We start from the raw sequence: 20,404 nt of genomic DNA on the forward strand, positions 1-20,404 counted from the left end.
ATATAATCAGTTTTAATAGTGACAAAAATATTTCGTTGTTTATAGTAAAACTGCGTTATTTTCATCGGCCTTTGTACGTTTTACGAATTTTCAATCAGAAGTGCACCCAAACCGGTTTTCAATGACTGAATCCGGTCATTTTTCGCAAACATAGCTTTTACAAGATCATTTCCAGACACGTTCTACAAAGGAAAAGGGTGGCAATGTGATCATAATATAAAACGCATTAGTCCACATCCTCCGGGCTTCTGAAGAAGAGCACTAAAATCATTGGTTCACTGAGTGAGAGTGACAAGGGGTGTACACTAATTTTTTGTCTCTTCCAGGGACGTAACTCGGTGCGGAGTGGAGCTGCTCAGCCAAGCGATTTTGGAACAGATGCCGCTTTGTTTCAGAAAGTCATACGCTGCATATACAGAATGAAAACTTCAACCTACCTAAAGCATAACATATGCCTATAGGCTTGTGTAAAGGATATCTATAGAACTACGGCTGATGTTTGTGTCAAAATGTACTTAATGAATTATCCTAAGCTTCCAATAAATGCTGAGGGGGAGGATTCACGGTTACAGATGCAGGAGAGGTCTTAGAGATACATTCCGACCCCCACCCCCCCTCCCCATCAACCCTAAGGGGGTTTTAGTTTTCGTGATCCTAGACAAACATTAATTCACCAGTAGGAGACAGTGCGCACTTCACCTCCCTAAATCCTGCCTAGCTACTAAAACCATCTTTTCAAAGAAGCGCTGAGAAGCCTCACTGTTCTCTCTCGCGAGTTGCGCGGTTTGAATATGGTCTCCCTTCTGGCTCGTTTGCTCTTCTTTGCCTGGATGGTCCTTCACTACTGTGGGACAGAAAAAGTTAGACAGAGGGCTCTTCGCCAGAGGGACGCTGAATTCATTGAAAGAGTAAGTCCTGATTGTTTTGCACGTCTGTGTAGCACTTTTGAAATGAACAAGGACTAAGGATTTGTGTCGTTACAGAGACCCGAGTCATTTTTTTTTCTAGTGTCCCATAGTTTGTTCAGTTATGTGGCTCGTACTTCTTCAGCATATAGACCACCTCTTACATAGTGCAACCGCACGTAGCCTTACTTTCTACACCATTAGACTTTACTTCATAACGGTTCTAGTTATAAAATTCCACCAGTATTTAGAAATGTCCAAAACGGAACGTTGTTCCGTGTTTTTTAAACGTTTTCTTTTAATTTACTTCGCAGCGTATTGCATAAATCTGTTGAACTAAGGAATACATATAGTCAAGTTTTAAACTGCTAAAATAGTCGCAGGCTTCCCTTTAAGAATAACGTCAAAAGAGTATTTGTTTTCTGATGTAGACAGACCATTTCTAACACGGATTTAGCGCAGCGTCATGGACCAGTATGAAGAATTGTCTTGTGATTTTATTGTGTTACCCTAGAATCCTACTGAGCCACCGACTCCCTAAACATCCTAAAAAAATTATTATATTTCGTTAGATTAGATTTTTGTGCACTCTTTATCTATTAGCATTTATTCACTTATAAGTTAGGTCAGCCGTAATTTTTCAAAGGGTGCTGTTGTGTAATGTACAGTACCTCTCCATCATTCAAAACGCATCTATCAGTCACTTAATGTTTGCAAAGTTGACGTACGCGACCTAATGTAAGTGCATTAATTGCTTAAACGATTTAAAAAGTTATGTCCTTTTGTTATTTTGATATTCCCCGAAGAAAAATCGCAGCAAAAACAGTATTGTTCTTTTCCAATGTTTTACATTGGCGCTGTGAAGGTGACTGAAAGGGGATAGGTGATGATAGCATCGGTTATCGATTATCATCACTGTGTCATCTTGATTAGATGCTGAATAATTCAGATGTGTAACCTTTTTGGGAGTATATGAAATTCAAAGCTGTTTATACACAGGCAGCATGGGAAGAGCAATTTACAACTCGTGTGTTTAGAAAAAAAAATATACTCAAAGGCAACAGCATAGTTTTAGGCTTTCCGAATTTTCCAGAACAGAACTGATTTCCTCGTCCTCATTGGATTGTCTTGTTCTGGCTGGTTGCCACAAGTTACTGCATTCAGTCAATTAACAGGACAGGCATCAAGAAGACAGGACACAACTTCTGTCATCGCCCTGATAGAGGTACAGCAGAACCTGGCCACAGAGACTGCCTCAGACCTGTCGGCAGTAAATTAACATGTGCTGTAAAGTAAAATAGTCCGAAAGAAAGACAGCTTTCTCCAGATTGGAAAGATAACTCACTGCAGCGCTGTATAGCACCGGAGGCGAAGCTGCCAAGAGTTTCCATTCTGACATGGCCTTTTCCATCTGGAATTCCTCTTTGCATTGAAAGAGGGGGCCGACCTGAAATACTGTATGTCAGGCAGGCAGTCCAGCCAGAGGGCTGATGCAATCCATTGGTCAAGCCAGGTGATGGAGGGAATCATAAAATGCCACAGGACTGGAAGGGAATACCATTTTGCTTCTTATGAGCTTTGCTGGTTGCTAGTTACAAGTCAACATGAACTCCTTAAGTTTTATGGAGAAAGATAATGCTTAGGTTCCTCCTAGACTTGCTTACCCTAATGAGCATCAGACAGTCCAAGATTAGTGCTAACTACTGGCAAATATTCTGCATGCATTTGCAGCATATTGTTTACAACATCCTGTAATGGCCAGTGGACTGGAAAACGGCATGTGATTTTGATGTACGTTGTTTATGTCACCTTCTAGTGCACGGGAAGTGATTCGAGCAGCCCGAACTGTACCAGACACTCAGCTGAAGCCTCTCGCCCCTTTCATGTAAATGTGGTAAACTTTTATTATAACCCTCCTGAGATCCCCTCTCTAGACACCCAGGCATGGCATCGTGTGCACCATATCTCTGCAAAGTTGCTTCTGTCTCTCCTGCTCAGTGCTGGTTTCAGTGCCTCTCACACGCCTAAGGTTTTGGTTCTTAACCTTGCATGCCTGAAAAGAAATGTAATAGTGATTTGCAATAATTTAGCGCAAGCTGAAGCCTGAGATGGGTCTTTCTGGGAAATTCATATAGGGATCATTTTAACCCCTTCAAGAGCATTTGCTTTTTCTCTCACGAGAGGAGGAGAAACTCCACCTGTCACTTGTTGAAAAGCTGTCAAAACCTTCAGTCCTTGGGGACTTTTGTGAAGCTGTCTTGACAAACCTTAAGAAATGTTTTCAATCTGAGATTTTTCAAAAGTGCACCGCTGCTTAATTGGAATTGCGTTTTCCTGTCATATGTGGATTTTAATTTTTCACCTCTGTGTTTGAATGACATAATTGAGCCATTCGTAAACCCTACTCCATGTCAAGGAGATTATATACTGTATAAGCAGCTGCTTTTCAGCTGAGGCACTAAAAGAATCCCAATTAAGTTCTTGAAAAAGAATTCCTCGCAATTAGAGAAAAAAGGTTTGCTCACAAATAATAGACATTTCCCTGGATAACATGGAACAATGTTTTTAACCAACACATAACATAAGAATGTATTTTGAGTAAAAGAAATAGGGAATTAAGATTTTAGAAGGGAAAGGAAACAAAAAGAATATTTTGTGAAGGAATCTAACTGACTTGCTCAATATCAAGGCTTTACTGGCAACATTACCCAACTGAATTAAAGTTTTTTATGTCTGTGGATACCTAAAGAAATTTCCTCATGATAGAAATGAGAAAGCTGACACAGTGACATAGTGATTAGCATTGCTGCCTCACAATGCTGGGACTCTGGGTTTAATTCTGGACCTGGAGTGTTATCTGTGTGGAGCGAATATGTTCTCTCTGTATTCATGTGGGTTTTCTCTGGGTGCTCCGGTATCAAACCACAATCTTAAGACATACTGGTCGGTTAATTGGTTTCTGGGAAGCCTGGCCCTGGTGTGAGTGAGTGAGTGAGTGAGTGAGTGTGTGAGTGTGAGTGAGTGTGAGTGAGTGTGTGTGTGAGTGTGTGTGAGTGAGTCAGTGAGTGTGTGAGCGAGTGAGTGAGTGTGTGTGTGAGTGTGTGAGTGAGTGTGTGTGTGAGTATGTGAGTATGTGAGTGAGTGTGTCTGTGAGTGAGTGTGTGTGTGAGAGTGTGTGTGAGCGAGTGAGTGTGTGTGTGTGAGTGTGTGTGTGAGCGAGTGAGTGTGTGTGAGCGAGTGAGTGTGTGTGAGTGTGTGTGAGCGAGTGAGTGTGTGTGAGTGTGTGTGAGCGAGTGAGTGAGTGTGTGTGAGTGAGTGTGAGTGAGTGTGTGTGAGTGTGTGTGAGTGAGTGTGTGTGAGCGAGTGAGTGAGTGTGTGAGTGAGTGTGAGTGAGTGTGAGTGACCGAGTGAGTGAGTGTGTGAGCGAGTGAGTGAGTGTGTGTGAGTGTGTGAGTGAGTGTGAGTGAGTGTGTGTGTGAGTGAGTGTGAGTGTGTGTGAGTGTGTGTGTGAGTGAGTATGTGAGTGAGTGTGTCTGTGAGTGAGTGTGTGTGTGAGTGTGTGTGTGAGTGTGTGTGTCTGTGAGTGAGTGTGTCTGTGAGTGAGTGTGTGTGAGAGTGTGTGTGAGCGAGTGAGTGTGTGTGAGTGTGTGTGTGTTAGCGAGTGAGTGAGTGTGTGTGTGAGTGAGTGTGAGTGAGTGTGTGAGTGAGTGTGTGAGTGTGTCTGTGAGTGAGTGTGTGAGTGAGTGTGTGTGTGAGTATGTGAATGTGTCTGTGAGTGAGTGAGTGTGTGAGTGTGTGTGAGCGAGTGAGTGTGTGTGATTGAGTGAGTGAGTGTGTGAGTGAGTGTGTGAGTGTGTCTGTGAGTGTGTGTGAGTGAGTGTGTGAGTGAGTGTGTGTGTGAGTGTGTGTGAGCGAGTGAGTGAGTGTGTGAGTGTGTGAGTGAGTGTGTGAGTGAGTGTGTGTGATTGAGTGAGTGAGTGAGTGTGTCTGTGAGTGAGTGTGTGTGAGTGAGTGAGTGAGTGAGTGAGTGAGTGAGTGAGTCCATATGTATTGGACTGGCATCCTATCCAGGCTGTCTCCTGCCCTGCGCCCGATGCTTGCTGGGATAGGCTGTGGCTTCGCCGTAACCCTGTATTGGATAAAGCAGCTAGAAAATAGCTGCTTTATAGAATACAAATGAGAATGTTTATAGTAGCATTTCAACGTAGAATTGTTGCATGTTTAAAAAACTGTTAGTTCACTGTCAGGATTAAAACTGTCACTGTCAACAGGATTAAAAGGCATAAGAGTGTATTTTGTTTTTCATAATGAAAAACAGTAATATTTCATGTTTTTTTACTTCAGAGCCTATTTGTTCACTTACATTTGCAGTCTTATAATCACCAGAATATCAACTTTGTATTATTTTAACGCACACTTTCATGCTATGGTTTTTGCCAGCACAGATTGCGACAATGTTTTTTTTGTTTTCTATATGCAAGCTAATTTTGGTGAACAAACCATAGACTCGTTTGCTTTTGGGTGGTGTTCAGCCAAGATGTGAAAATAGATTGTAACAAAGAAGTCAGATTGATGTTTTATTTTATAGGCAGCCTTTAAAATCAAGTTGGTTTCAAATGAGTGTAAAAACTGCTCAACACAAAAAAAAAAAAACATCCCAAATTGCCAAAGGCATTTCACCATCAAAACAGAAACTTAACATATCTGCCTGGCTTTGTTTTAGCCTTTTTCTGTGTGCACACTTTTAGAGTTTTGATCAGAAAAGGCATGGATTCAGAGGCTCTGATAAGGGTTATACAGGGAATCCTTCTCCCAAAGTGTAGAATGAACCCTGTAATGTGTTAGTATCACTGACACACATCCACATGGAAATCCAAAAGATAAATGGCCCATTTTCTGCTGAGCCTGAATTGATTGAGTAGCAATGACAGCTGGCGGGGGGGGGGATGGGGTGGGGGGGGGTGAGGAGTAGTGGTCAGAGCTGAAAGGTTGTGGGTCCAGGTCTCGAGTGGGATAATGCTATTGTCCCCCTGAGTGCTTTGCTCAGTCTGCTCCAGTTAAACGTCCAGCTGTAGAAATACAAAAGATATGTTGCTCTGGACAAAAAAAGCTTAGTCAAATGAACTATATCCCCACCGTTTAAAGGAGTGCTATGTTGCTGAATAGGCTCCTACAGGACCATGTGAGGTGTTCATTTTTTTTTCCATACTGGCACAAAATCCACCGTTTCCATATTAGTTCACACTTGACAAAAAAGCACCTGATCTAAGAACACACTGCCTCTGTGTGATTTCCACACAACATCTATTGCTTCAGTAAACTTCAGCATGCTATATCCTGTAAGAAACCTGATAATACTTGAAAGTATTGCACAATCCCTTTCATGGAACTGTGGGCTGCAGTATATACAGTATTTAATCATTGGGCATACCAGCACTTCTGTGAAAACACATACAACGTTTATTCTGAGAAATGCAGGGGAATGAGTTTCTATCCCTGTGTGGTTTCTACTTTCTTTGGTATGAATGTGTTGAGCATCTTAGAGTCTGAATGGCCTTTGTGAAAATGCCAGGACTTCTGTGTGAGATTGGTATGTCAGATCTGTCTCTCTTATAGATATGTGAGACATACAGTACAAGAGCTGAATTTTCAACAGATAAACATGAATGCCTTTTTTTTCAGTTTATTTAGTTTTTAGACCTTCAATCCCTGTTAGATTCTGTCATTTCTTTTTGTAGATTAATTTCAATCAGCACTTGTTTCCCAATCATCACAAGCATCCTGCTTTCCAACTTGCAGAAGTTATAGCCCAGTTCCACTCCAATTATCTGAGCATGGCCAGCGTAAAGTAAGAGGATGTGCCCTCAGATCTCCACCAGTTCAGATGTACAGAGCCGCCATCGCTACAGCCTCTCAATGCGCTGGATTAAACAAGCGGTGTTTTGTCAGAGCCCTTTATATAAATCAACATAAATTAATACAGATCCACAGGGAACAGTGCTGTTTTAGATGGCACAGATCCATGTCTGTGCAAAAGCAAAAGCATTGCCTTACATTCTGTTGGTAAATGTTTTTGTCTAGACACTTTCAAACTTACAGTTATTGCAGCAATTCTATAATTGCCGTTAATTTGATTTAGTTGCCAACTCCTCATTTTTTTTGCAAGGATAGACATGCATAGTTTTCTGAATTGCTTCTTTGTTGTGTAGACCTTTCCTATTTTCAGATTCATTTTTTTAAACCAGAGACTGACCTCAGATGGCAGCCACACAGATGTAGCTCCTACCTTTCAAATAGGCTTTTCAGTTTTCGCTGCAACTAGTACGAAATTTCATTTAAGCCTGTCATGGCTGCTATTCCTTGTAAAGAAACATTTCTTTGACCTGTCAGAAGTTCTGATACACCCATAATGGAAGACATTTTTTAAAAGCAACTGATAATCAGCAATAAAACAAAATCGAATTGATTAAATCAATCTTGTGAAACTGCTCTCAATAAATAATCTACTAGATTTAAGTACACCAATGCTTTCAGGGGCTAAAGTGAAGTTGTTTATTATGTCACTTGTATGATACTTTTCACACCATAAATAGTGGAGAAAAGCATCCTGATACCCAACATATCTAACAACAGCCAAGAAATTTGATGCCATTTTCAGAATGGGTTGGGGACACAAATACAGCATACTGTACGTTGCACAGCGCTCTGAAGCCTGTTGAAACACTGTTTACTCAAGCTGACAAACCTCTACATCATTGTTGGCCAATGGAAAAACCTTTCCATTAGATATTTCTGCTGCTACAGCTTGATAGCATTCAAATAATCTAAGCAAAAAATATAAATTCTAAATTAAGTATAAATTAGTAAAAACACACATAATAGAATATGAATGAAGTATTAAGAGATTTTTTATGTAATCTAAGCTAAATGGCATGGTGGCATTGTGATATGTTGAAATAGTTTTATACCTTCTGAGTTATTACTTCTAATGCTCACAAGCCCCAGACGTGCATAACTACCAAGATGTAGACTAACTTCTATCAATCTGAACATTATTTTCAAATTTTGAACCAGTGCTGTTAGACTGTATTTTTGATCTTTAAACTCATTTTAACTTTGTTTTTTCTCTAATAGAATATACATCATCTTGGGCTTTCAGAAAACATCTCCTAAAGGTTTTATTGAGATTCTGAAACAAAGAGTTTGATGTTGTTATATGTGTAATCACAGCATCTCAGTAAGCAATCAAGGAGCAAATATAAAATACAGCTCTGAATCACAGGGTTGTATTTTAACTTTCCTGTTTAAAAAAAACAGCAAATCCAATGCTTCATATATTTCTTATCCATTAAAGTGAAATTGAAATGCATGATATGGTGAGCACAAGGTAAAGTGTATTATTCGATCTGTTACCTTATTTTCTGTAGTTTTATTTTTTCTTCCTTTATCCTTTAACTACCACCCAGAAGAAACTAGGTCAGCATGTGTTTCTTGGTATGAGGATTTACTAAAATAGCATTGTTTTCTCAGAATATATAAACTAATTTTATTTACATTACACAAATTCCATGTATTTTTTAAACAATTTTGATCACCTTTTTAAATGAGAATGATATAACAAATATTCTGAATACACTCATAAACGAAAGCCTGAACAGCTTTCTGTGAGACGTGGAGGACACTGAATAATGTTCTGTTCCAAAACAGAATTGTATACCTCCGTGTCTTTGTGAGCTGAAATAATCTTTTTTTTAATGTTTATTTGATTATAATCACTTAATTTGTGCTTAATGCAAAAATAATTATTAAATTCCACAATTGCAGTTTCATTTATTACTATAAAGAGAAGTAGAACTTGATAAACTGGTTCCTAGTGCATTGTTTGGGTCATATTATGCTTATCTAACTTGAATCCATGTCGTCTCAAAAGCCTACTTGTATTTAATTTTAAGAATCAGAATAGATTTCATTTGCTGGATTGGTCAACAGTGTAAAACATCTATTTGTCACAAAGAATTTACTGTATGTAGGTATCTTGTTCTGTTCTGTTTGTGAACAATTACAACATTTGATTTGCCCTCCTTTGAGAATGTATGATGAAGATATTTCAAGGTCTCTGGGTGAGAGGATATTAGTGGGAGGTGTAAGTCTGTCTGGGGAAAACCTCAAGCGGAAATGAACTCCACGAGGGTTCATGAGGACAGAGGATCACATCTGACAGCGACTCACTACGTAGCTGTTACTGCTCTACTACTCCGAGGGGTGTTGTAGGGTTTGGCACAAAGCAGTGATGCGATGGTCCATCTGTGTTAGCTCCTGCTGGGTGAGCAGACGTTTCTCCATCCAGAGGATAAAGAGACAGGAACTCACTGACCTCACTGCACTCAGTGGGAGCGCTTGTGACTGCAGGCAGCATTTCTGGCAACAGGTCGTAAAAAGCCTTTCTTGTTGTTTTCCCATTGCTAGTACAATGGCTGCATGCAGGGGCCTGCAGGCACCCCAGGCAGAGACGGAAACCCCGGTATGAATGGTATACCTGGCATACCCGGCCGAGATGGGCTGAAAGGGGAGAAGGGAGAGTGCATGAGAGAGATTCTGGAGGAGCCCTGGAAACCCAATTTCAAGCAGTGCGCCTGGAAGTCCCTCAACTATGGCATCGACCTGGGAAAAATTGCAGTAAGGACGCCGACAGAAGCTGGAACGACAGGCTGGGCGAGACCCAGTCCTGAGGGGGGAAAAAAGTCTAGTTAAAATGGAAAAAAAAATATTTGAATATGTGATATTAAAAGGCTGTTCATTTTAAAATTATTACCGGTGTACACTAGACCTTCAATTCTCCATGTCCCACAGTAACTTGTTAGAGGGAAAAAAAAAGAATATCCCAGGAGACAACTTTTCCTAATAGTTTATAGAATTCTTTACATTTTATGGCTTTAAGTTGATTATAGCACCTATATAACTTATAGGGTGAAATCTGGGTGTAAGTAATTGGTAAAGGTACCGAGTCAGAGCATAGGTTCAGCCTATAGTGTACACACTGTGGATTTAAGCCTAGCCCATGAAATAAAGCTTCATTTTGAAATATTATTATTAAATAATTTATTATATATTATATTATGAGATGCTCAAAATGTTATTTTTAAAATTGTACATCCTGCTTTATGTTTCTAATTCTAGGAGTGCACTTTCACAAAAATGCGCTCTGACAGCGCCCTCAGAGTTGTCTTCAGCGGCTCCCTGAGACTCAAGTGTAAGAATGCCTGCTGCCAGCGATGGTACTTCACTTTTAATGGGGCTGAATGCACAGGCCCTCTGCCAATTGAGGCCATCATCTATCTAGACCAAGGCAGCCCTGAGTTTAACTCTACTATTAATATACACAGAACCTCCTCAGGTAAGTGCTTACAGAGAAGAATGGCGAGTATTCTGCAGAACTGAGCTAAGAACAGAAAACTCTTCTGTCACTCAGTGAAATGTAGATACATTTCTGAAGTGTCATAGCAGGTGGCGCAATGGCTAGCACTGCTGACTTGCAGCGCTGGGGCCAATCATGTGCCAGCTTCTTGCTGGGATAGGCTTCAGCTCCCCAATGACCTGTTTTGGACAGAGTGCTCAGACAAATATCAAAAAAGAATGATGGAAATATCATCATCAGTCATATCAATTACTCATATTATTGCATGAGGGAAGATGTCTTTTTCACTGACTGTTCTAACACAAAATGAAAAATTCTAACCCAACATTACATTTTCGATTGGCTTTCACATACATTTTCCACGTCACCTCTTGCAGGAAAAGATTCTTTTCCTTTCATTCCTTGTAGTGGTGAGTGAGAACCTGCAGTAGGCTTTGTGTCTTTGCAAACTCTGATGCCCTTGCTTGAGAGCATGGTGGTTACAGAAAATATGGCTCCATAACCGTTAGTTGCTTTGCTACATTGTATTTGAAATGACACATAGTTTAGGTTTGTGAATGCTTGGAATGCTCTTACATAGTACTTTTCCAAACTTCCAATGGCCAGTTTTAATGTTACAGTCTAGCAAACCCACTGACCACAGACACTGATGCAGCAGTGTCTGGCCATGCAAAGAATGTTGAGCATTTCTAGTATAAAACGTTAAGAAAATTCAAACGAAAAGGGAATAAAACAGAAGCACATACCAGAAATCAACAATCTCTGTAGTATGTCAAGTAATAATAACTCTTTTCTGCTCTCAACTAAATTGTGATGAAAAGCGAAAGAGATAAAGCTAGCCCAAGTCGAAGCCTGTCTTATAGATGCCCACTGGGTGGTATGTCAGATGACTGTCCTGTTTCTCCATTGCTTAGTGGTTTGCTGAAGTCAGGTCCTCCAATGTAGGATGCACAAAATCTCATGACTCATGAATCCAGCCCAATTTAAGATTTAGTTGCAGAGAAACCAGGAATTCCTTGCTGGTCTCCTTTCCCATGTTCTGTAGTTACTTTGCTGAATATGCATTGATATTCAGCTCTGTCAACAAGTGCCCCACTTAATATTTTGGTCACAGCTGGGATTGTTATAGAACTCTTCATTTTTAAGGAAGGTTTTGGAAGAAATAATTTTCATGTGCGATCTCAGTCTAAGCCAGCCAGTTTCTTTCAGTTATTTGGCCTTAGCCATTTAGAGTTGGAGTCACACTATTAGTTTGTCAATTTGCCAGGACCTTGGTCAGTAAGGAGACAGAATGCGGTGTGACAGCTTTCTGTCTCATGGTCTCAGGTCATGATTGGTCAGAACGTCATCAGGTGTCGTGGCAAGTCCATGTAGTACATCCCTTACTGGTGGGGTTTTCCCACCCAGTCAGGGTGTGAGTCAAGATGGGCTGTTATCATCCAATCGCAGGGTGTGAGGATGGACCCAGTTTCTAGTGGGTGATGTCGGAATGGCAGTGCATCCCAGTTATCGGAGCTCAGTCTGAGAAACACTGCAGGTTGTTGGCTCAGAGGAGAGCAGTTCTAGGGTATATTTCCAAGACAGGCTACAATTAAGTATATAAAATGTTCTCCTTTCTGCTGCAACAGTTACAGTAGGTACTTCTTAACTACTGTATTTCCTAAGCATTTTGAAATGTTAGCTAATGGATCACTACAATGCAGGACAAATGTGACAATTTATTAAAATGTTAAGAACCATGTTTTTTTTTCCCCCAAAATGGAATGTCCAATTATTTTGAAACCCAGATATGATTTTGCAGAGTGGCCTAGAGCATCTTTCACAAAACAAAATAATCACTAAGCCTTAAATCTTCCTTCCAAAATCTAATATCCTTTCATTCGTGGAATGCAGAGAAACAGACAGCTTTGAGACAGCTTAAGGCTATTTCTGATAACATTCAGTTCCTCAGACACTGGGTCAGCAAGACAGCACTACTGTAGCTTGCTATAAACCAAGTAACTTCCTCATTAGCTCTTATCCAATCGGTCTGTTTCTAGGAGCACTTGGCTACAGATTAAGAATGGCATAACAGTGGGGATAGCTTCATTCATGACAGTACTGCTAACCTCCTGACAATAATGGTTACCCTGCACTTTGGGAGGCTTTGATCGGAGAGCCACCCAAGATTCCCATGATAGTGACACAGCCTCTGGCAAACAGCAACCCTTTAAAACCTGTGGCCGTTTTCAAGGCATATTAATTTAGCAATGCTCAAGCTTTAGCCACACTATGGACCAAATTAGTTGCGATTAACAAATTACTGCAGTGGTAGAGCTTTTCAGAACCCCAAAGCACTTTACACAGAGGGGAGGGGCCCATTTCACCCAATACTAAAGGTGCAGCATCTACACCCATTCTGTGCCCACATCCCCACTGTGAGACAGTAACTACTGAGAACCAGTCTTTGTCGTCTGCTGCTCAGTTAGGGTCAATTAGAATACACACCAACATTTACTTCAAATTATCCCTTCAAGTGTACACTCCATGTAATTTAGAAGCAAGCATTATTATGCGGAGTCTCTGGTTTGTGCTGTGTGTTGTCTGCAGTGGAGGGACTGTGTGAAGGCATTCATGCTGGTCTGGTGGACGTTGCCGTCTGGGTGGGGACCTGTGTGGATTATCCCAGGGGCAACGCGTCCACGGGCTGGAATTCCGTGTCCAGAGTCATCATTGAGGAGCTGCCGAAGTGAAAAGCGCCACCAATCCGACTTCAGCCCGTTTTTTTCCCCGAATTACACGGTGGATTTTCCTTCAATTAGTTTTTTTTTTTTTTAATCCGTACCCATGCTATATGAAACTCAAGAGTATCCAACAAAAGAATTTATCAGGAACCTTTTTTTTTGTTGTTTGTATCACGTTAATGTCCAAATTACAATTCTACACATTTGTAGGATTTTGTAGTAGTTTATTTTAGCATTCTTTAGTAACCGTTGTCAGAATTTCATTTTTACTCATGTCAATAAATGAAACTTTTTATAAAAAAAAATTGTTGATTTGAGCAGTTTGAAAGTTGTCATTGAAAATAAAAAATGTAACAGGACATAGTTACATTAGATACTTCCACGATTACCAGGAGCTAAAATATTTCAATATGACTGCAAGTTAATTGGACGCATTGCAGATTGTTTGACAGACCAGGCTACAGCTTTGAATTTCATCCCAGCTAAGGTACTTAAAGCGATGGAAGATCGTTTGATTTTACTGAACTTTCTTTTACACGTCACTCGAAATTCATTAAATATTTACAAACAGGCAAAATATTAAACTTCAATTAAATAAAAAAAAAATCAATTCCACTTCTAAATGAAGATTAAGCCAAAATGTCAAATGTAGAATATACATTCAATGTTTCTTTTAAAATGGAATACAGTTGCATTTAGTAAAAAAAAACTTTGCATGTTATTTTACTGATGTATTTTGACATTTGCAGCACAGCATCTGTACGACACCCTAAAGTTTTATGGTTCCCCCCCCCCAAATCTCAAACACTTTAAGTGCATAAATATTTTAAATACAGATACGTCGCAGCTTTCAGTTGGGTACTGGGACTGTGAAACCAGTCCAACTTACAGTTCACCTAATTTCTCGATGAATTCAAAAAATAAAAATCTTTGGCTTACACCTATGCACACAAAACTTACATGTACATCATTTAGGAGACATTCAGAGTTACGTACAGCTAGCTGTGTGCTGGTCATATTAAAATATCTACGCCCATATAATTCGACATTACAGCTTCCAGGTTGTGCAAACTGCAGCTGCGTCACGCCCCTTGAAGAAGCACAGCCAGGGCTGGTCAAGGCTGCTTCTCAGGTAGGTAAAGTACCGCTCATGGTAACACACAGTAACTGTCTCTCTAAGAGCTGGTACTGCTCTTCAGCGACGATCTCCATTGGGATGCCATTACCTCATCGCCCGGACTGACATCCTCGGTTTTATTTTCAGCCGCGCAGGCCACGCAAAAAACTGGACACATTTTCATAGACTACGAAAGTTATACAGCACGCAGGGGTCACCCTGATCACGTTGGGTACGATTCCTTTGTAAAATCCACGGACACCTTCATTGCTAAAAAGAGAGAAACAAACTTGCAATACAGTGTCTATGTTCCAGCCATAAGCCTCTATTCTTATTTCATTTACAGTATACAAAGTTGATTATAGATAGATACTTTATTGATCCCAAGAGGGAAATTGCAGGAAAATATAATCAGGATTGGAATTCTAAACAACAGCACCAATCAGAGACTTTTCCGACACCGTTAGATACTATTTACAATATACATTTGGAAAAAAAACATTAGTAATTTTACAATACTAAAAATTTTGCTACATACATTTCAGAATAGCTTTGAAAAAGATAACTACATTATTGCGCTTATTGCATCTCAGATGCAAAAAATGTTTTTTTCCTAGTAATTCTTATGATTGAAACTGTTATTTTAAACTTAATTTACTTGCCTAGGTATCATGAAGAAAATCACTGTGCCCAAACATTTTTCACAATATGTGCTTTTTATACCCCAATCAACAGTTGCATGAGAAAATGGATGCTGCATTGATTATCGTTATTCAGAAAAAAACAGAATAGACCTATATTTAAAATAGTTTTAGATCCACTGAAATAATAAGCTTACTTATTATGAACATTACTAGACTCCAAACACTAGACGTGGCCAATGCAGAGATGGGCAGTTTCAGTCCAATACCTTTACCATTTAGTGAAGAACAAAAATGTAAAATATATAGAATATGTATTTTACTAGAAACCTCAAAGACCAACACAGAACCATTTACAAAGAGCAGCTCAATATCTTGCCACAAACAAAGCAGAAGACAATCTTCCAAGGAATCTTAACCACAAACCTTAAGATGACTGTGTGAAATAACCCTGCTGTGTACTTGGTGATTACACAACTCAATGGTATGTGAGACCAAACTATGGGAAACAATTTTAGGTTCTGCTTGCTATCCAAATAACAAATATGTATGAATCTCTACCTGGGCTACACTATTCCACTGTACGGGCGAACACAGACGTACCTCCAGGTCCGGCTGATGACATCTGTGAGTCCAGCGTATTTATTATGCTGGTCCTGTAACCGGGCGCGGATCACTTGATAAGGATAGGTCACAGACACGGCAAATATTTTGGACATAGCTGCCATGGTCACATACTCCAGCGGATTCTGCGGTGAAATGTAAAAAGACTTCTTGTGCGACTCATTTCTTTTCAGACCTGCTGATAACAGAAGCAGTTGCCACTACCTCCAAACACTGAAGCTATAGTACATTTCAGCAACATGTCAACCCTTCAATAATTTCCATAAATGCAAACAGCTTTGGCCTATCAGCAGCTTCTTTCAGACACGCCATATTTTAAAGCAGGAAGTGGCTTTGAAGTTGTGCCTTGACTAATGTCAAGATGTACACAGTCAACCGTAACTTGGAACTTTGCTTAGAATAGAAGTTTCAATTTCTTACCAACTGAGCTTGCGCTGGCATGTTCTTGTATTTGCTGTACTCCCGTTTGAGCTCCTCGTATGCCATGAACTGCAGAGCGCCGTGTGATGTGCCAAACAAGCCAGGCACAAAACCCTATTGGACACACATGCGTTTTAAGAGAGCAGTCAATAGCATTACCTTCACAGTGCTTGGCTGAAAAAACGAAATACACTAATTAAAACTGAAATACGCAACACCTGGAAACTACAGTATGTGTTCGTGGAACAAGAATCACAACTAGTATCTTTTAAAGAATTATGGTTAATAATAAAAACTCCATAAACCCAGAGGGCAATGAATACGACCTGTTAAATGGTTATCCCGTGAATATGCAGTGGCTGCTCATTTGATTTTAAATGTGAGTAAAATAAACCTTGAAAGTAAAATAATGACAACACAGGAAGCTATGTATTCATAAATATTTCATAAAAGCACTCTTGAAATACTGTTTTGGGAGAAGTAATAGTTTAATTTAGAATCAGGAGGGGTTGAAAAGAAATTTCACCAGCTTCCTTTAGAAACATGGAATATTCTGGTAAAAAAAATACATTTTCTGCTACGTGGGTTGAAGAAGCAGAACACTTTTTTTTCTCCTTCTCATAAATAGCTGGTCCACTTTGAAGAGCACTACCTCTAGTGGATTTGTTTGAAACAGCAGCAAGAGATTTAAAAAGCATATACAGTATATGGAACAAGTAATAGGTTTATTCCATGCTAAAAAAAAGAAGAAAGAGAACACACCTGAAGAAGGCTCCACGGCCGAAACGTTGTGTTCTCTTTCTTCTTTTATTCAGCATGGAATAAACCTATTACTTGTTCCTTTGCAGCCTACGCATGCTGACGCAGCTACCCACCTGAACATATACAGTATATGCTCTGTGGGTAGACATAACCCCTTTGGCCTTTGAATAAAATGCACCCATGCAATATTTAAAAAAGGAAAGTTCGTATTACCCTGTATAGCCCTGGTATGCCCTCATAGCGGTAAATCTTCAGCAGAGCATCAAACATGCCCTTGTACTGTCTTTTGGACGGGTCAATGCCAGCATCGTACTGCAGAACTAGGCGAGTCTTTGTCACCCAGATGGGGTTGGTTATACAAAGTGTCAGAGCCCCTGGAAACAAAGTCAACAATTTAGGGATACCTTAGAGACCATAACAAATACATAGCAGAAGTACTCCAATTTCGATTCATCAAAACCAATCTTTTCTCATACTCCTCTGAAAAAAAAAATCTAATTCTGCAAGAATAAACACAGCAAACCTCAAAACGATTACATTCAGTTAGGCTTCATTTTTGCCACTTCATAAATGAAACTGCACAGCATTTTCCACACAGATGAGCTACTTCGATAAATTATATCAGTGATTGAGAAGATGTACCAAAAAATAAGTCCGAAAAACTACCTTTAACTGTACAATAAGTCAGATGTCAGCTTGTTTGATGGGGTTCTTTATTTCACAATTTCATTACACTCTCCAAAAATGCCTGGGAATTTCTGTTAAAATGTCGCACAGTTACAATTATGACCTATACACATTGCAAAATGCATCTAATTATGTATTACCACAAGTACTTGTTTTCACTTTTAGTTTAGATCCTATGTTCTTGCATGTAATGAGTGAAATTTCACTCACCTGCCTGGGCAGCTGAAACCAGGTGCTGAGAAGCAGTGAGTTCAGACTGATTAGATTCCTGCTTATAACTCTTGATTGCATTGTAGCTGTGCAAAGGGAAACACACAAGGAGTTAGACCTTCTTTGTATGTGCTTGTGTTTATAGTATACAGTCTTCTTCATTTAAGATTGAAGAGGAACAAACGGCCATAAAAATGAAGCTATTGTGAAATAACCGGCATGAAGAAAATGTATAAGTAAAATTCACATCACAATTCTTTTACCACTCCTAATGACTTGAGTTTAATGTTCTAAATCAGAAAATCGAGCAGACAATTAAAATGGTGTAGAACAATTAATGTGGTTTCATAAAGGAAAACAATATTCTTAACTAGATTAAATCTTTGAGAATTTTCACACAAGGTATCTTACAAAATTATATTTATAAAAACAATCCATTTATATTTTCCATTACATTTACAAATATGATAAGCATCGATTTTGAAACGCCACACTCAAAACTCACAACAGCGCCAAGAATCGTCTGACCTACATATCCTCATTGTTTTATCTTCTTTAAATGAACAGTTGCTTCCTCAAGAACCTTCCCTTTGCAATGAAAACATTTAGAGTCAAGACATCCCCATTTACAGTTTGGATGCTACGCTAAAAGAAATCAAATTCTAGTGTTTCCTTTTTTTCCTTGTGGCAAAGATGAGGTTTGTTTAGAGTGCAATCCAAAAATGAACGCAGCATTGAATATTAACATTATTCACAAATCAAACAGTATAGACTTGTGTTTTCAATTGTTTTAGACCCACTGAAACTATAAAGTTACTTATTATGAACATCACTAGTATCCAGACACTAAGTGAAGTGGCCAACATAGAGATGGGCAATTTCAGTATAATATCTTTACCATATAGTGAAGGACAAAAATGCTAAATATACAGAATATATATTTCACTAGAGACCTCAAAGAGCAACACAGAAGCAGTCACAAAGAGCTTAAACAGATATGTAAACAGTAATAAAAAAAGCCAGGTTTCAAACATTTTCCGTCCTGTCGGGTCTTGCAAAGCCTGGCATTAAGTGTTATACGCACAAGAAAAAGTACAGCCCCCAGGATGCTCCAGCACCCCAAACATTGGGGGTCACTCCTTGGTACAACCCCCGAAGTCCCTCCAGTCTCCAGACACTTTGCATACAGTGGAATATTCCGTTGTACTTAGGCCTCAACGCCAGTCCATCGCTCACTGCACCCAGAAAACAAGGCAAATATAGTTTGGTTTCTTTGCACAGGCCTAATATGCTTTTCGAGCATGTTTAAATATACTGACATATACAGTAACTGCTGGAAAAAAAATATCTTGGTTTATAATCCCCACGATGTTAAATGCTGTTTTTATACTCCTCAGATGTCTGGGATTTTATTTTACATGTAAAAACGCGATTGTTAAAAGGCAACAGACCACTATGCTTAAGAACTGAAAACAGCCAAACAGCTCCAATTAGTCCTATTAATAAGTCAGTTAAGGGTTCAGTTGTGTAACAGAGCTCAGCTGGAACTAAAAGCATGGGGAATCTCTGACCCGATACCCTGATCTTCTTTCTCCAAGAGGGACATCTGCCTCCATCAATCCACCCAGTCATGTGTCCACAGAACATACAGTATTATTCTTATGAAGGATGTTAAGCATGGACTGTGGACAGTGAACTACGGAAGACTATCATTCACAGTCACTGTAACCATCATAATTTCGCTGTGGCTGGCCAGTCAGAGAGTAAAACTGAAAAATTTAAAATGAGAAGAATGAATATCCTGAATCTACCTGTACCCAGGCAAACTATAGGACTCCCTATAAATGTCGAGGAATTTTCCAAAGATGAATGATCTCCTCCACCCACTTTGGGGAGACATATTTCTGGAGAGTCCACTATAACACAGTCTTCCCAACATTGTTGCTTAACTGGTTTTAGCCCAGCAGTTCTGTCAAACTGGTTCACTTAATATTACTTCCGCATAAAAACCTTACTAGCAGTTTTCAAACCATGTCAAAAGCAACATATTTCAGAGCTACCTTGATAAGCATGTAGACTCACAGGCCTTTGAGAACATTTTAAATGGCGAAATTAACGAGGGAAACAGGGTTTAATGCATTATTTTGGGAGATACCACATGTTACATTTATTTCAAACAAATGTAACAAGAACAATGTGATCGCGTTTGTGTTTATTTGGCATATAAAAAGGCGACAGTGTCTATCTTGCCACGTGGTAAGAGAAAGCACTTACCTGCGAATCTGATTTTGACAAGATCTAGCGGATGAAGCACTAGAGTCGACACCACCCCTCCGCTCAGACCGGCCACCAGGTTCTCGTATCTGACGTGACTGAAGAGCCGCTGGAGGTCTACTTTACCAGGGAAGGGCGAACTGGGTGCACTGGGTGCATCAGACAACGTTACGGTACTCTCTCCCGCAGCAGGGCTCATGTTTGATTGCAGCTATTGTAAAATAATATGCAAGTCAGGCAGAACGCTTTTAAACGTCATTCGGCGATACAGTCACGTACTGTCAGAAGACATCACCTGTCCCAACCTGTTCATGCAGCCCGTGGTCGCCCGGACCAGACCCACGTTGCACAGCTGAACTTGAACACCAAGTGCTCTCGCTTACGACTTTTCACCTACGACCTCACATACTGTGTTGCGTGAAACTAGCGGCTCTTCAATTGGTGAAGGGGTTGCGTCATTTCTTTGATGCGAACGGCCTCAGTAAAGATGGAGGAACGAGAAGACGGGGGGGTCAAACGGGGTGACTTTATCCGGCAACCTAAGGTTTATTTAAATTGTTTGGAAGGTTTTTTTTTTTGTTTTACTCCTTCATCAACTAACAACGGCGATTAAAAAAAACTAAAAG

General features: G+C 39.8%; 2 protein-coding genes across 4 annotated transcripts; one reads left to right on the forward strand and one right to left on the reverse strand.

Moving 5' to 3' along the window:
- Positions 1 to 624: 624 nt before the first annotated feature.
- cthrc1a (collagen triple helix repeat containing 1a) lies at positions 625 to 13,213 on the forward strand. 2 transcript variants are annotated; one of them, XM_015358094.2, is made up of 5 exons: positions 625 to 908; positions 2,722 to 2,790; positions 9,372 to 9,581; positions 10,083 to 10,299; positions 12,910 to 13,213. In XM_015358094.2, the coding sequence occupies exons 1-5, from the start codon at positions 792 to 794 to the stop codon at positions 13,050 to 13,052; spliced, it is 756 nt and encodes a 251-aa protein (XP_015213580.2). In that variant the 5' UTR covers positions 625 to 791; the 3' UTR covers positions 13,053 to 13,213. The 2 variants fall into 2 exon arrangements, with proteins under 2 accessions (XP_015213580.2, XP_015213581.2); XM_015358095.2 differs by lacking the exon at positions 2,722 to 2,790 and having other exon boundaries at positions 633 to 908.
- Positions 13,214 to 13,246: 33 nt separating this feature from the next.
- Positions 13,247 to 20,331, reverse strand: slc25a32a (solute carrier family 25 member 32a). Of its 2 annotated transcripts, none has more exons than XM_069194854.1 (8): positions 20,074 to 20,331; positions 19,779 to 19,989; positions 18,589 to 18,739; positions 17,505 to 17,590; positions 16,821 to 16,981; positions 15,846 to 15,959; positions 15,405 to 15,550; positions 13,247 to 14,430 (listed from the first exon to the last, which is right to left on the reverse strand). In XM_069194854.1, the coding sequence occupies exons 1-8, from the start codon at positions 20,089 to 20,091 to the stop codon at positions 14,304 to 14,306; spliced, it is 1,014 nt and encodes a 337-aa protein (XP_069050955.1). In that variant the 5' UTR covers positions 20,092 to 20,331; the 3' UTR covers positions 13,247 to 14,303. The 2 variants fall into 2 exon arrangements, with proteins under 2 accessions (XP_069050955.1, XP_069050956.1); XM_069194855.1 differs by having other exon boundaries at positions 20,084 to 20,330.
- Between the last annotated feature and the right edge of the window lie 73 nt (positions 20,332 to 20,404).

Source organism: Lepisosteus oculatus, chromosome 10 (genome assembly GCF_040954835.1).
Source record: "Lepisosteus oculatus isolate fLepOcu1 chromosome 10, fLepOcu1.hap2, whole genome shotgun sequence".
Lineage (NCBI taxonomy): Eukaryota > Metazoa > Chordata > Actinopteri > Semionotiformes > Lepisosteidae > Lepisosteus > Lepisosteus oculatus.